The 15,418-nt window shown below is 47.9% G+C and overlaps 2 protein-coding genes across 2 annotated transcripts in view; both read left to right on the plus strand.

Annotated features, from left to right (window-relative positions):
• Nucleotides 1–129: 129 nt before the first annotated feature.
• Nucleotides 130–8,208, plus strand: HAUS3 (HAUS augmin like complex subunit 3). The gene is made up of 4 exons (XM_090267164.1): nucleotides 130–1,127; nucleotides 1,609–2,048; nucleotides 3,763–3,991; nucleotides 7,274–8,208. The coding sequence occupies exons 1-4, from the start codon at nucleotides 249–251 to the stop codon at nucleotides 7,505–7,507; spliced, it is 1,782 nt and encodes a 593-aa protein (XP_090123290.1). The 5' UTR covers nucleotides 130–248; the 3' UTR covers nucleotides 7,508–8,208.
• Nucleotides 8,209–9,936: 1,728 nt separating this feature from the next.
• POLN (DNA polymerase nu) overlaps nucleotides 9,937–15,418 on the plus strand; it is an 86,808-nt gene continuing 81,326 nt past the window's right edge. Inside the window, exon 1 of the mRNA XM_090267165.1 lies at nucleotides 9,937–10,075. Within this exon, the coding sequence (XP_090123291.1) occupies nucleotides 9,943–10,075 (133 nt within the window). The 5' untranslated portion in view covers nucleotides 9,937–9,942. The remainder of the gene's footprint in view (nucleotides 10,076–15,418) is intronic.

The raw sequence follows: 15,418 nt of genomic DNA on the forward strand, positions 1-15,418 counted from the left end.
CCGCCGTCCCCCGCCGCTGCCGGCCTGACTGCTCTCTCTCCCCCGCCGCTCCCCGTCCCCCCCGCCCCCCCCGCCGCCCCCCGTGCCCCCCGCCCGTCGCCCGCCGCCCTGACTGCTCTCTCTCCCCCGCCCAGGAGAAAGCGCGCAGGCGTCTGACGCGGCCCCTCCCGCGGCCGCAGCGCACAGGCAGGGTCTCTGTGTCCGGCGCCTTCCCCCACGCCCGCACCGCCGCCCGGGGCCGCCGCGCCATGAGCTCCGGTGCCGACTTTGTGGCGACGCTGAAACGCATCGGCTACCCCCGCGCAGACGCGCTCCACGGGGAGGACTTCGACTGGCTGTTCGAGCCGGGCGCGCCCGCGGCCTTCCTGCGCTGGTTCTGCGGCGCCGTGAGCGAGCGCAACGTGCTGTCCGAGGAGGAGCTGCGGGCGTGCGAGCGCCTGCGCGCGGCGGGCCGGCCGCTGCTGGACGGGGCGGCGCTGGAGGAGGCGCTGGCCACCTGCGGGCGGGCCCCTGCACGGGCGCCGGCGCGGCGGGAGCGGGAGCTCGAGGCCTTGGAGCGCGAGGTGCGCGCGCTGCGGGCGCTGAGGGATCTCCGGCTGCAGCGCCGCGGCCGCTGCCCGCTGGCGACGGCGGGGACGGCGCCCGGGGCCGACGAGGCCGCCGCCAGGAAGCTGAGGCAGAGCCGGGCGGCGCTGGCGGCCGCGAGCGCCAAGCTGACGGCGGACGTGCGGGCCGTGGCGGACGTCGCCGCGCAGCTGCGGGCGCTGCTCGCGCCTCCGGGCCCGGGCCCGCGGGTGTTCCTGTTCCAGCTGCCGTTGGAGGGCTACCTGGGCCAGGAGGAGCGCGGCACGGCGGCGCTGACCGAGTTCGCCCGCAGCTGGCTCTCCCGCGGCGCGCAGGCCGCAGCGCCCAGCCCTGGCGAGGAGCGCCTCCGGCTGCTGCACGCGCCCGCGGCGGCCTGCGGAGACGATGAGGCGGCGCTGCGGGAGACGCGGCGGGAGACGGCGGCGCTGCGCATGGCTTACGGGTGCGCGCGGCACCAGCTGGCGCTGCTGCAGGCGAGCGGCGCGGGCCTGCGGGCGGCGGCCGAGTGGCTGGAGGAGCGCCTGCGCGGCCCGGCGGCCACGGTGCGTACGGGCACGACGGGCGGGACGCCGGGTGGGCGCGGGCGCGGGGCGGCCCTCCGGGCTCGGCCCTGACGTGGGCCAGCGTTTCCCGCGGACCCTGTGCTCGTGGGGACCAGGGACGGAAACGGTGACGGCAGCCCGGCCACGCCGCCGGACCGGCTGCCGACACGGGCGTCCGTGTGCCGGAGCCCCGCGTTTGCCTCGGCTCGGCCTCTCACGCCGAGGTCTGAGAACGGGGCCGTGACCGCGCTGCCGTGCGGAGGGGCCGGGCCGCGGGCGGGGCGGGCGCGGAGGCTGCCGGGGTGGCTCAGCCTGAGACGGGCCCGAGGCGCGCGCTTGCCCTGCGGCTGTGGCTTCTGCGAATGGGAGCTGGTGTTCATTCCCGAGCACGCGCCCTGCTAGGCTGAGCCGGCCGGCGAGAGCGGCTGCAGGACCTCAGGCCCGGCGCACGCAGTGTGAGACGTAGCTCCCCTCTGCGCAGGCGCTCGGGAGAGAGCACCTGGACGCCAGGGTTTCCGGCCTGCACGGTCGGGTTCGGGAGCTGGAGGAGCGGATCGCCCGCGTGAAAGCAGACACCCTGCCCGCCGCGGTCCGAGAGAGCGCCCAGCTGCTGCACATGCCGGTGGTCGGGGGGGACTTCGACCTGCAGATTGCCAGGCAGGACCAGTACTCGGCCCGGCAGGAGCTCGTGCTGCGGCAGCTGGTCGCGCAGAAGGCGTCCTTCGAGCTCCTGCAGTTATCGTTCGAGATTGAGCTGAGGAAGCAGCGCGCCGTGCACCGCCGCCTGGAGGGCCTGGTGCGAGAGCTGAGTCAGAGTAACGCGGCCCTCCGCCGGCGGCTGGAGGCGCTGGCTGACCCGGCGGCGGCGCAGCAGGGAAACCCGCGGAGGCCCATCGACAGCAGGGACGAGTCCACGCACAGGTGCGCACCGGCGTCGCTCCTGCCGCGGGCAGTCACCCTCCCTGTGTGGAGTGCTGGAGGGCTCGAACCGAAGTGCGGAAGGCTGGAGAGCGCTTTCGTTCCACTTTGGCCTTTTTATGCTCCCACTTTCACACGCTGTATTTTCCTTTGTAATTTTTGATCTCTCTACCGTATATGTCAAACGCGGAAGTGGCTTTTGTAGAGCTGAGAGGACCGGGTTGGAGGCATGAGTGTACCAGGTCTTCCTCACCTTTTAACACCGATGTTTAGATGTCTTAGACTTAGGGCAGGAGCGTAACTACAGCAGGACGTCAGCATGCAGCTCAGTGTGCAGTAGGCACTGCCTTGGGAGACGGCGAGAAGGCGCGGGTAGAGGGGAGAAGACCTCAGATCTGTGTCGAGTCAGGTGAATCGGTGAGAGAGACTGCTCGCTCCCCACCTTTCTGCATGTCTTAAGAAATTTGATGGAGTAGGGATACCACAATTGGAAGGCTGAAATAGTCAAAGGCCTCAAAAATCTGGATCCTAGTCCTGATTTTTCTCTAGGACAAGGGGGAAATCATCTAACCTTTTATTTTTTTGTGTTAATGAAATGAGACGCGTAGATAGGGCTGCCTCATTGCACAATTTCAGAGGGTGGCATTGACATCATGACTTATGTGAATGGTGTCCCCTGGAATTGTGTAGTTTCAGCCCACAAGGACAGAATTGACAGCCTTGGGCTTGAACCAGTTCTAGGGAGTCTGTTGCAACTTGGTAAAATAATTAAAATATATATAAATATATACATAAATATATATTGTGTACACGTATATTTTTAATTTTAAGAAAAAGAGCAGACCTTTTTTGTCAGATGTGTGTAGAAAGTGCTGCCTCTCAATTTTTTATTTGCCCAGTAGGAGTTTTCTGCCATTAATGTTTGAAATGTTGAAGTGGCCTCATAGCTCATTAGGAATTTAATTTGTCAACCAGTTATAGACAAGACTAGAGTAGCAAGTTCACTATCATTATTTATGTAGTTCTTCAGTGTTTTCTTTTTTAACATTTTACATTTTTTTATATTTTCAAATTACCTCTTTTAAATCCACCACAATCTGCCCTGGCTGGTGTGGTTCAGTAGATTGAGTACCAATCCGTGAACCAGAAGGTTGCAGGTTCGATTCCCAGTCAGGGCACATGTCTGGGTTGTGGACCACACTTCCTGTTGGGGCACATGAGATGCAACTAATTGACGTTTCTCACATATTGATGTTTCTCTCCCTCCCTTCTACTCTCTCTAAAAATAAATAAGTAAAATCAAAAAAAAAATAATAGATCCACCACAGTCCTTTAACGTAGGTAGATATTAATGTGAAAATTAAGTCTCCGGTTGACTTGACCTAAGTCTTATATAACCGCCAAAACTTAATTGTATTCTGTGAAGTGTTTTCTTGGAAGGTAGCTCTCAAATGTACTTTGTTTGAAGTAGGTTAATGACAAAGTAAAGGAGAATTTTATTTTGTTTCTCTATAGGAAAATGGGTATTCAGATAAAGTAATTTGAATATAGATTTCTCTAATGAGAATATTCTTTCAGCCGCTTGGTTTAACAGCAGACAGATGAATATTTTTAAGTTGTTAGTTATCCACAAAGATGCCCCAGTACAGTGGATTATAATTTTGAAAACTATACTGACTTGAGGATTTTTTTTCTCTAATTTTTATTTTCATATTAGGCTTTATCAACTTTTAGAAGGAGAGAATAAGAAAAAAGAATTGTTTATAACCCATCGACACCTGGAGGAAGTGGCTGAAAAATTAAAACAAGATGTTTCTTTAGTGCAAGATCAGTTGGCAACATCTGCTCAAGAACATTCTTCCTTTCTGTCCAAACTGAATAATGATGTTGACTTGCTTTGTGATGTTTTGTATCAAGGAGGAAACCAGCTTTTGCTTAGTGATCAGGTGGGTGCTTTCCATAGTAATTAAAATGCTTTAAAAAAATCTCATCATTTTCACATATAAATGTTTTTCAGTTTTGATAGTGTACACAAAGCTTTTAAAATTTATAAAGTATTTCAGATATAAAAGGAAATATAATGCTATTGCTAAGAATTTTTAAAATAAAAAAACTGCCCCTGTATTTTTTTCACGTATCTTGCAAATAGAGGATTGGCATTACATTGTTGAAATTACATTTCAAGAATGTAATGCCACGTACACTTAGTGACAGCAGGCTCCTCTACCCCTCCCTTCTTCAAGGAGTGACCACTTAGCTTAATTTTATCATTTGCTTGCTTTCGTTTGTAGTTATATTAGACGTTTATATTCCTAGACTATATTTAGTACTGTATGATTTTGAACTTTACATCCATGTTATTTTGTATGTGTTATTTAGTAACTTGATTGTTTTTAATGATTTTGAGATTCATCCCTGTTGATAAATGCAAAGCTGTAGCTCACTTGTGGTTTTCTCCTTTATATATTTAGTATTCCATTGTGTGAAACTCCATGATTTAATTCTCTGTTCTGTTGACATCTGTGTTCTTCCCAGCTTTTGCTCTTGTAGATCACACTATGGATAGTCTTGTTGCTTGTCTCATAGTTGCACATTCATGTGTATGTATGTACATGTACACACACACACACACAAACACACACACTTGTTCTCTCGCTCAGAAGTGAAATTACTGGGTCACAGGTTCCATTTCACAGCATCTATCACATTGTTTTCCAGAGTGGTTGTGCCCTGTTGTGCCAGCCGTGTCTAAGAGATGCTGCTCATCGGTACCCTGTTCATCGCAAAGCGTCGTCTTATTGAACCTCTGTCTCCATCTGTGGGTACAGAGTAGCATCCCACTGGTGTTGTGATGTGCATTTCCCTTATTATGAGGGAAGCTGAGCTTCCTTTCAGTTTACTAACCGTCTTTTTCTGAAATTTGCTTATCTCCTCTGTTTTGGGTTCTTAAGAGAAATCATTGGTAGGAGATACTTACATATTTTAAATGCCAATGCTTTGTTATTTATGTGTGTGTGTATATATATTTTACTAGCTATTTTGTGGCTTGTCTTTTGTCCTTTTAATAGTTTTTTTGTTGTTGGGTTTTTTTTAGGATTTTAATTTTGATGTCATTTCTCCCTCTTTATGGTTGCTCTTTTTTATATCTTGTTTTGCCTTTAACATCATAATGATAATCCCTTTTATTTTATCGAAAGGTTACACTGTTCAATTTTAGTTCTTTAATCCACCAGGAGTTTATGACATGAAGTAGGGTTCTAATTTTATATATTTTTGCCTGTCTGAATTACTAAATTGATAAAAACACTTTTTTTGGTGAGGGGAAGCTCTCGTTATGAATAAATGGTCCTTAAAACGTTTTTGCCTTCCTGTCTCTTTTGGATGTATAGGCACTATCAGTTCTGAACCTTAAACTGGACTCAGTCTGAGTCTTTGGAGGACCTAAACGGTTCCTCTCTGGGGCATAATTCTAACCAAGGGCCCTTCCACACTGGCTCAGCCTGCTCTTAGGATTGATTGGTGTCTTTGGAGTCCTTAGTGTAGTATAAACAGGTGCTTCTGTTTGACCTCCCACCTTCCATGGACCTTAGACTTGGATTTTTCTCCCACTTACTTTGTCTCAAGAATCATGGGTTCCAGGCCCTGGCTGGTGTGGCTCAGTGGATTGAGCACCAGCCTGCGAGCCAGAGGGTCCCCGGTTCGATTCCCAGTCAGGGCACAGGCCTGGGTTGCGAGCCGGGTCCCCGGTTGGGGGTGTGTGAGAGGCAACCACACATTGATCTTTGAAAAAAAAAATAATGGGTTCCAATTTTCTTTCTTTAGATTTTATTTTTATTTATTTTTAGAGAGAGTGGAAGGGAAAGAGAAAGAAAGGAAGGGAAATATCAATGTGCAAGAGAAACATCAGTTGATTGCCTCATGCACGTCCCCAGCTGAGGACTTGAGCTGCAGCTCAGGCATGTGCTCTGACTGGGAATCAAACTGGTGACCCTTTAGTTCGCAGTCCAGCACTCAGTCCACTGACCACACCAGCCAGGGCTGGGTTCCAGTTTTCTTAGATTGGCAGTTCCCCTGGAGTGTAGCTGCTCCTGGGCTCCCTTACCAATCTGGGTGGTTTTATTGGCCTTCCAGTTCCTTTTTAATGTTTTGTTATCTCTTTGTTGCTTTTAGAAAGCTTTTGTTTGATTTTTAAAATACTCTGCCTTTTACATTTTTTTCCTATGGGAGGATTGATTTGAATAACTAGCCTACCTTTTCTTGAAACTGTGGAAGGCTTGTGATTAGTTGTTTTTTTCTTTTAATGACTTTAAAAATCCTAGTAAGTAAAAAAAAAAAAAAAATTTTTTTTTAAATAATTATTTGTGGTAAAATACACAAAATGTGAAAATTTACAATTTTTAAGTGTACAATTCAGTGTTGTTAAGTACATTCACAGTGTGTGACTATGACCACTATGTATACATTTCCAGAACTTTTCCATCCTTCAATCCCCACTCCTCCTTCCCAGACTGTGGTAACCTGTCTTCCATTTTTCTATCTCTGGATTTGTTTACTTTAGATACCTCATATAAGTGGAGTTATACAGTATTTATTCTTTTGTGTTTGGCTTATCACAGCATAATGTCCTTAAGTTTCATCCACTTTTGTAGCGTGTATCAGAATTTTATTCCTTTTAATGCCTGAATAATAATTGCATTGTATGTATACACTACATTTTGTTAATCGGGTCATTTGTTGGAGGACACTTGCGTTGTTTCCACCTTTTGGCTGTTGTGAATAATGCTGCTCTGTGCATTGGTGTACAACTATCTGAGTCCCTGGTTTCGTTTCTTTTGGGTACATACCTAGGAGTGGAATTGCTGGATCATACGGTAATTCTATGTTTAACTTTTTGAGAAATTGTTGAACTTTTCCATAGCAGCTGCATCTTTTTACATTCCCACTAGCAATGCACAAGGGTTCCAGTTTCTCCTTATCCTTACATAGACTTTTATTTTCCTTTAAAAAAAAAAATATAGTAGCCATCCTAATGGGTGTGAAGTGGTGGCAGTGATTAATTTTTTAAAACTCATGTTACTTTTTATCTTGATCCAATAGATAATTGTTTTATAAAATTCTGTGAATGTGGGAATATGGTTTATATTCCTTTTATTAAATTATATTTAAAATTCATAACTGGTATTACAAATAGAGTGCTTGCATTAAAAACATTTTTATTTTCCTTTTAGGAGTTAACAGAGCAGTTTCATCAAGTTGAGTCCCAACTGAATAAGCTAAATCATCATCTTACTGATATTCTTGCTGATGTGAAGACAAAAAGAAAAATGTTGGCATCTAATAAACTGCATCAGATGGAAAGAGAATTATATGTTTATTTTTTAAAAGATGAAGATTATCTGAAAAATATCGTTGAGAATTTAGAAAACCAGTCAAAGATTAAGGCCCTTGGTCTAAAAGATTGAAAGTTACTAAAAACCGAGTCTTCACTACATATGCTATGTTTTACCTATTCGGAGAATATAGCTAATAAAACAGTACTGAAATTTTAAATTTGAGGTCAATGGAACATTTAATGCGGTCAAGATTTATATCAGTTTGGTTTTTTTCTTTATATAACATGTTTGTTCAGAGTACCAGTGCTTTACATGACTTGAACATTTGCTTGGTGGCACTTCGTCCTAGTAACTTCACTTACAGGGAAGAGGCATCACAGGAGCAGCCCCCTTATCTGCGGTTTCCCTTTCTGCTATTTCATTTACCTACGTTCAACCACAGTCTGAAAAGTTTAAAATGGAAAATTCCATAAATAAACAACTTACAAGTTATAAATTGCATGCCGTTCTGGATAGTGCGATGAAAGGTCACACTGACCTGCTCCGTCTGGTCCAGGACGTGAACCATCCTTGTATCCAGTGTCTTCCCTCTGTGTGCTGCCTGTCTGTTAGTCACTTAGTAGCTCTCTTGGTTATCGGATCAGCTGTTTCAGTGTCTCAGTGCTTGTCCAAGTCACCCTTCCTAACGGCCTCAAAGTACAAGAGCAGCGATGCTGGAATTTGGACCAGAGAAGCCATCAGGCCCTTCAAGTGAAGATGCGCGGATGGGGTTCTGTCTGGTTTGGGACATTTGCTAGGGGTCTCAGAATATATTCCCTGTGGGTGGGGGGGTGGGGGGGGTGTCTATTATATAGTGAAAATATTTTGAAATAGAGTTGTATCTACTAACTTCTGTTTAGAAATAGAAATTTTCTGCTGTTAAATATTGTAAAATTTTGTAGAACTTAAGAGTCAGCGTTATTAAAGCTGTAGACTTTAATACATGGAATAGCCGAGTCTATATTTGACTGTGCAATAAACTTCTGCCACTCTAACGACTCTCATAATTTTCTGTTGTAGGCTTTGAGTCTTTTAATGTTTTTAGACCACAATGAATGTCAGGTCTCCATGCGCCATTGTTCATTTTACAGGCTGGATCCTGGGGTCTCAGAATTTCTGTGAGGGACTTCATCAGTTATTTGATTTCAGTGTGACTTACATGTGAGTGACTTCCAAGTGACATTTCAAACTTCTGTGGAAGTGGTTGTTCAAGGGATGCATAGTGCTGTTTTACTCGGTTTCTTTGGTTGAAAATACTGAAATGTCGGACACTATTAGTTAGGATTCAAGTGTAGTATTTGGACAGTTAGAAATCATTTTAAGAGTTGGTATAAAATAATTTGAAGTAGCTTATGTTATTACATCAAATGCTTTAATTCCTGATTTATATATGGCCTGTGTTATATACCATATAAGCCTTACAGAGAAAAAATGTAGGTATTACCTTCAAGAATGTTCTTGCTCCAAGAGTATATTACCTGCCCTTCATATCTAAAAACTATTATAGGTGATCTCTATGGAATTTTTCAACTATGGCGATCAAAATGGGTATGTGTAGGTGACAGATAAACCCTGATAATTTTTTAATCCTTAGAGCAAAAATGTTTTGCTAATTAGTATTTGTACATTATTTAAAAACTTATGAAGTATTAAAATTTTGTAGCAAAATTTTGTCTATCCTGGGCTGGTGTGGCTCAGTGGGGTTGAGCCCCAGCCTGCAAATCAAAAGGTCGTCAGTTCGATTCCCAGTCAGGGCACAGGCCTGGGTTGTGGGCCAGGTTCTTGGTTGAGGGTGTGAGACGTAACCAGTCGATGTTTTTCTTGTTCGTCAATGTTTCTCCCCTCTATAAAAAGAGCAAAATCTTTAAAAAAGAATTTTGTCTTAAGATTTTGCTATTAATTTCTCACAGGTAACTTTTTCTGTTCCTTTTTTTTTTTTTTTTTTTTTCTTATTCTACCTTGGGATAGAGAAATTTAAAAAATTTCTTCAGTAATGTGGAAAGAATGTTATCTGGTTTCTTGCCTAATGGAATAGCAAATTTCATTTAGTGTCAGATGTATTAGATACCTGCCCACCCACTGGATGATTTCTACTGTTTCTTCCAGGCCTGTAGCTGCTCAGCCCCAGGGCCAGTGCTGCTGAGCAGGGTCAGTGGGAGGATGTCAGGCTGCGTGTCTGTCGTTATGCAAGTCAGTTAAAAGTAACTTCTGTCATTAGATTTATATATTTAAGGATTGTAACAGCCGTTTGAAACCTCAGGTAGTATTTGAGTACATCTCTTGCTTCACAATTGGTTAACTAGAAAATGTTCTTCACTGTTACTTATTTATTATAGTACCCCATACGAGCCTCAAACCATTGCTTTCTTCTAACTATGCAATGTGTTATGGGGAAAATTTATTTCTTGTGGTTAATGTAATTTTTATGAAAGTAAGTTCACAAAAAATTTCAAATAACTGTCTTATTTTGAAGCCTCAAAATTAATATATAGGTATGTTTATCTTATGTTTAGGATTTAAAGAAAATGGAAAATTATGAGGCATGTGTAGGCTTTGATCCCTGTAAGATGCCACTCTCCAGTGTTGCTCAGAAGATTATGTCTGCGCTGCGTTCAGGCCATTTAGTGGAGTCTAGGAATTGGAGAGAGAGTGAAAAGAGTGAGTAATTTTCATGAACCTGTCTTTTGTTACTTTGATGTTAATAATTCTTAAGACTAAGGTTTGAAAATGAACGTAGCACAGTTATTCCATAGAACGTGGGTTGTGTGGGAAAGCTGCGGCCCCTCACTTGCCTCGTGATGACTGGGCACTTGCCCACTGAACTTACACGTTCTCTTCGCCCTTAGTTGCTTTCAAAATGTCACACCCTCTTCCTTGTCCCAGGCATTTCTGCAGACACTCTAACCTTAGAGTCCGCTCAATTGTTTATAAAGTGACCTCAGAGGAGAGGGGCTCCGTGACAGTGCCCGGTGCTTCAGCCTCAGCTCTCACTGGACCTGTACGTGGTACAGCCGGCCCCATTACCGCGGGTTTCGCATCTGCTGCTCCACCCAACTGCAGGTCAAAATAGGAGAAAATGTAAAAATCCCAGAAAGTTCTGGAAGGCAGCAGAACGTGAATGGGCCACACACCCAGCACTGCTGAGTCCGTGAGATTAGGTGATGCTAGGGAGGCCGAATCCTGCTGTGGTCCTGATGCCAGTGTAGGTTCTGTACCTACACTGGGCTGTTCACGTAAGGTGCTTGAGCGTCTGTGGGTGTGGGTAGCCCTGGGGGTCCTGGACTGATTCCCCACAGACACTGGAGGCGACTGTATCTGCTGCTTGTGTGCGGTGGCCTGGAGAAGTGCTTTTGGTGAGAAGTATGTTCTACTGACAGGAATGTGTGAACCCTGGGGGGCGAAGATCGGGGAATGAAGTGTATGTGTGCTCAGGACAGGGCATGCTCACAAGTGTGACTGAAATGTGGGAACACCTTTTTTAAAAACTATCAAAGTATTTTATTTATTTATTTTTAAAGATTTTGTCTATTTTTAGAGAGAGGGGAAGGGAGGGAGAAAGAAACATCAATGTATGGTTGCCTCTTGCACACACCCAGCTGGGGTCCTGGCCCTTGACCCAGGCCTGTGCCCTGCCTGGGAATCAAACCAGTGACGCTGTGGTTCACAGGCCGGCACTCAGTCTTCTGAGCCACACCAGCCAGGGCAGTTTTTATTTTAAATTTGTAAGTCTGGGCCAACAATTTGTTGTTCCAGAGTAAGTTATAAGTGAGTGAGATATAATTATATTGAGATGAAATAGTTGAGAGTATTGACAAACAGTGTAAAGGCTATTATAAATGCCGTTTCTTAATTAAAGTATAGTAGCACTTAATGTTTCAGTCTGTCCACATTCTGGCATCTGGTGCTTGTGCGTTTATTAGAAGTCACTAGTGAATGAACTGGTAAGAATTTGGGGGTGAGGACTACATACCTAGTGTGTTAGGAGAAATGATGCTGGGGGGGGGGCGGGTAGTGAAGAAAGATAAATACTAAAACACCAGGGAGCTTTCTTTATTCAGTGTAGTTGTGCTAAGATAAAAGCCGTGTGCACATGACACGTGGAAATGTACTTCCTTTAAAACTCAGAATAATGAAATACTTCTGGTAGCTATAATGTGAGTCTCTGTTGAGAAAAATTTCCGTCGGTCAGCTCATCTCATTACCTTTCTTGTCATGTTCTTAAACTGCTCTGTTAAAACCCTAAATTTATTGAGAAGATAATGGAAAAAGGTGAGCTTTTATTTTTGGTCAGGTGTTTTGGATTTGGAAAAATAGTTGGTTTTTCACAAGGATTCTGTATTATCTGTTGTTACATAACAGCATTACTGCAAACTTAGTGACTTAAAACACACATTTGTTACCTCCATTTCTGTGGGTCAGGAGTGTGGGCACAGCCTCCCCGGACCACAGGGCGGTGTCAGCCTGGGCTGGAGTCTCACCTGAGGCTCCGCGGGGGAAGCGTCCCCGTGCAGGCTCCCAGGGCCTTGGCAGAATTCAGGGCTTCTCCACGTGGCTCTGGCCATAGGCAGCTTTTCATCAAAGCCAGCAAGACTGGCCTCAAGAGTCTCAGGCAGCATCTTCACAAATACCTGCTCACCTTCGCCTTATCCTGCTGTTCAGACCCGAGGCACAAGTTTCACCCACACCTGGGGAGGAGTACTGGGAGACAGAGGTCATGTGACCACCTTGAGTCTCTGCCGCTGACTCCCAGCAGTTTTTATTATTTCACGGGCAAGGAAGTTGGGTTGCCGGTGGGTTACTGATCAGTGATGCTCACACCTCAGTTTCCTTCTCGCGATAACGCTCTCCCTGCTCCGCAGCGGCCATTGCCCTGACCTTATGGCGATGGCCTCTCACTTCCTGATCACGGGCATGTTGTAGTCCACTGGCCTCTGTGGCCAAGATGACTCGTTGGCCGCCCCAGAGTGTCCTTTGCTTCTAGAGACACATAGTCAGGCTGCCTAGCTCAGTCCCTTTACCGCCAGGCATGGCTGAGGGGCCGGTGAGGGCTGGGGTTGGGGGTCATGCCGTGCGCCCCGTTTCTAGGGTAGGCCCTGCGTGCATCCTCCTGCCTTCCCTCCAGCTGGCACCTGAAATGACTCCTTCCCAACCCTGGAAATGGTGAGTGTCCAAGAGGATTGTGGAGCAACGTGCTGGCAGGAACCAGGGACTCTAGAGTGACTTCGTGACAGGGCCGTACTCCCCCCCACCCCCGCTGAGGCCACACCCCTCAGCCGGAGAGAAATGACCCTCCTGCTCGCCGAGCCTTGTGTTGTGGGGTGTTGCATTGTGGGGTCTCTGTGACCAGCAGTTCAGCTTCTCGCCTGACTCGGACGCCTTTGAGCTAGATTCAGAGCAGGGTTCATCTGACTTGGACCGTCATTGTCATTGTCATTGCATTGTTCAGCAGTGCCACTGAATGGCTCTGGTAAGTACTGGGGAGGAGGGATTTCCAGGGCGATTTCAAGGTTGTCAGCTGACCTGGGTGGGGTTCTAGTATGTGACCAAGCACATACTAGAATATGTACCTGTGTTTTGTCTAAGTCTCTATAGAGATCAAATAAGGTTTCCTAGTACACATTTATCCAGAGTCTTTACTTGGTAGAGCTTAGAGGTGAATATGGTGTTTTCTAGTAAAATAAAACATTGCAAGTTACGAGTTTGAGGCCCCTGAAGGTAGATACTTGTTAAAATCTGATTCATTCATGTGAAAAGTTTCTTTATTCCCATCATCTTGTGGAAATCTTTGCAATTTTAAGGACATAACTAAATGACAAAATAGATCTGCTTTGATTATGTTCATTTTAGTTGAGTATATGGACAAACAATTATGTTATTTTTATTTCTATCCAACAAACACAAAACCCGTTGGTCCGATCACAGCAAACCTGCCAGGTGCAGGGTCAGTTCGCACTGGCCTGGTCCCGGGCTGCCTTCTCTCTCCCCTGGGTTTGCTGTGGTTCCCTGGTTGCTGTTTGCCTTCGGTCGGCCGCCACGTTGGTCTTGCTTTGGGGAGAATCAGCTCAGCTCTTGTCCTTGCTCGCTGCACATTTATCTGTGCAAACGTCCCCGTGTGCCCCTGTCCGGCCCCTGCCTGTCCTGTTCTGTCTCATGTCCCCGCATGTTCCCTCTGGGCCCCGTTCAGGTGTGACTGACTTCCGAACCTGTGACGTTTTCCAGCTTTCTCCTCACCTCGAGTCCCTCGCCTGCGCTCGCAGCTGAGCGAAGCCATCATTTTCCAAGGTCCTGCTCCAGGGCCGCTCTGTCCTCGCAGTGCCTTTTCAGAAAGGTGCATTTGATTGCTTGCAGCTCCGTTTAGAGAACTTACTGTGAAGTGTTGGGGTGCTTTAACTGTTGCTCTGCTCCCCAGCCCTTCCCCCAGGCCCCGGTGGACTTCCTGCGGGCACAGCTGGGTCTGGTCCCCAGTCGGTGCAGGAAGTGGCCCGCAAGAGCAGCCGTGGCGCCGTGCGGTTTGGGCCCCCTTGGCTAGGCTGGCACTGCCGACTTCATCAGTTGTAGTTGGTTGTCGTGAGTCCCAGAGGGCAACGCCCCAGGGGCCCAGGAAGGGCGCCACTCAGTTCCACGCTCCTTTGCCTGCCTGTTTCCAGCTCCTTATGCGAGGAGACTGGCAGGCGAGGTGAGTCTTCTCCGTCCTGCGCCGCTGAGCCTCCTGGTCGTGGGAAGGGAGGGCCGCTCCCTCTGCACATGGGGGCAGGAGAGCATATTCATGGCACTGAGGTGATGGGATTGGTCACCCCTTGGTCCCCTGCTCACATTTCACAGCACGCACATCAGCCCTGGGCTGAGAAGGACATGGTGACCAGGGGCTTATATCTCCCCGGGATGAGGGTTTGGTCCCTCCATCAGTAAGCTACCTAGACCTGCCAGAGGTGCTCAGCCAGGGCGAGGGGACCTCAGGTGGGTCGTAGAGGGGGAGACGAGTATCATTTGCTATTATGAGACCAGCTGCAGTGCCATTACCCCTGCTTTTTAAAGGTTCCTCCAGGCAGAAGGCCACCAGACTCCTGAAGTAGCTGCTCCAGAACGCACTGGGGGCAGGGAGCTGTGAGCAGCAGCAGCGCGGGACTAGTGAGTGCCGGACGCCCAGCCCCCCCCCCCCCCCCCGGTGCGGAGGGCTGCTTGGCCCCAGAGCACATCACTTTCCTAGGAGCAACCAGTCCAGTCCGGTGGGTGCTGGGTGTAAAGGCCCAGCTCCCTGGACCCAAAGGGACCCCTCTGCGGGGCCAGGCTAGCTGCAGAGCGGGGCTTTGCCGGGCCTGCCTCATGGCCTGGTCCTCCTTCCTTCACTGCCTGCGGGTGTGGATCCTGAGAGCGCTCCCCAGTGACCGTTGTGAGCGCAAACCCTCACCTCCGGGAGGGCTGCCTGGGGCAGGGCCTGGGCTGTCTTGTACAACGTGCTCCTGCCCCCAAATGGGGAGGTTTGGTCACTGATTTAAAAACGGGATCGTGTCTTCACTGATCTCTGCATCTTCGAGTCTGCCGATAGAGCTCTGAGTCATTCCTTTCTGTGGCCCCATGCCTCAGCGTGGACGCTCCGTGATGGATTCGTCGACTTCCCTCCTGAGTGGGGTCTGCTTGGTTCTTAGTCCTTTGCCATAAAACGATACCGCCATAAGCGCTTTGGTTAAAGCTCTTTACTGTTGCGTGTGTTTCCATGAAACAGCGAGGAGTGAGGTTGTGTGGTCAGGTGGTTTACATATTTTAAGTCTTCGTTTTTACTGAGGTTACACGTGTGTGAGCACGTATGTCCAAGTTTATAGCTCAAAATTCCACCAACTGAACACCCTGTAACCTTCACCCAGACCAAGAAACGGGACCCAGTGGCACCCAGGAGACCCAGCTTTGCTCCTGTTCAGTCGGCCCGTTTCTTCCCAACTCCCAGAGGTGATGCACGTGCTTTTAATTTTAGTGTTTACAGTTTGCGTTCCTGAAAGACTCTGA

Source organism: Furipterus horrens, unplaced genomic scaffold (genome assembly GCF_987537825.1).
Source record: "Furipterus horrens unplaced genomic scaffold, mFurHor1.1.pri manual_scaffold_2, whole genome shotgun sequence".
NCBI lineage: Eukaryota > Metazoa > Chordata > Mammalia > Chiroptera > Furipteridae > Furipterus > Furipterus horrens.

What these genes read in the sequence shown, in the direction of transcription:
- HAUS3 (XM_090267164.1), top strand. Translation starts at nt 249, where the DNA reads ATGAGCTCCGGTGCCGACTTTGTGGCGACGCTGAAACGCATCGGCTAC. An exon ending in AGGGACGAGTCCACGCACAG is followed by an intron (nt 2,049 to 3,762) that starts GTGCGCACCGGC and finishes TTTTCATATTAG; the next exon opens with GCTTTATCAACTTTTAGAAG. An exon ending in AGCTTTTGCTTAGTGATCAG is followed by an intron (nt 3,992 to 7,273) that starts GTGGGTGCTTTC and finishes TTTTCCTTTTAG; the next exon opens with GAGTTAACAGAGCAGTTTCA.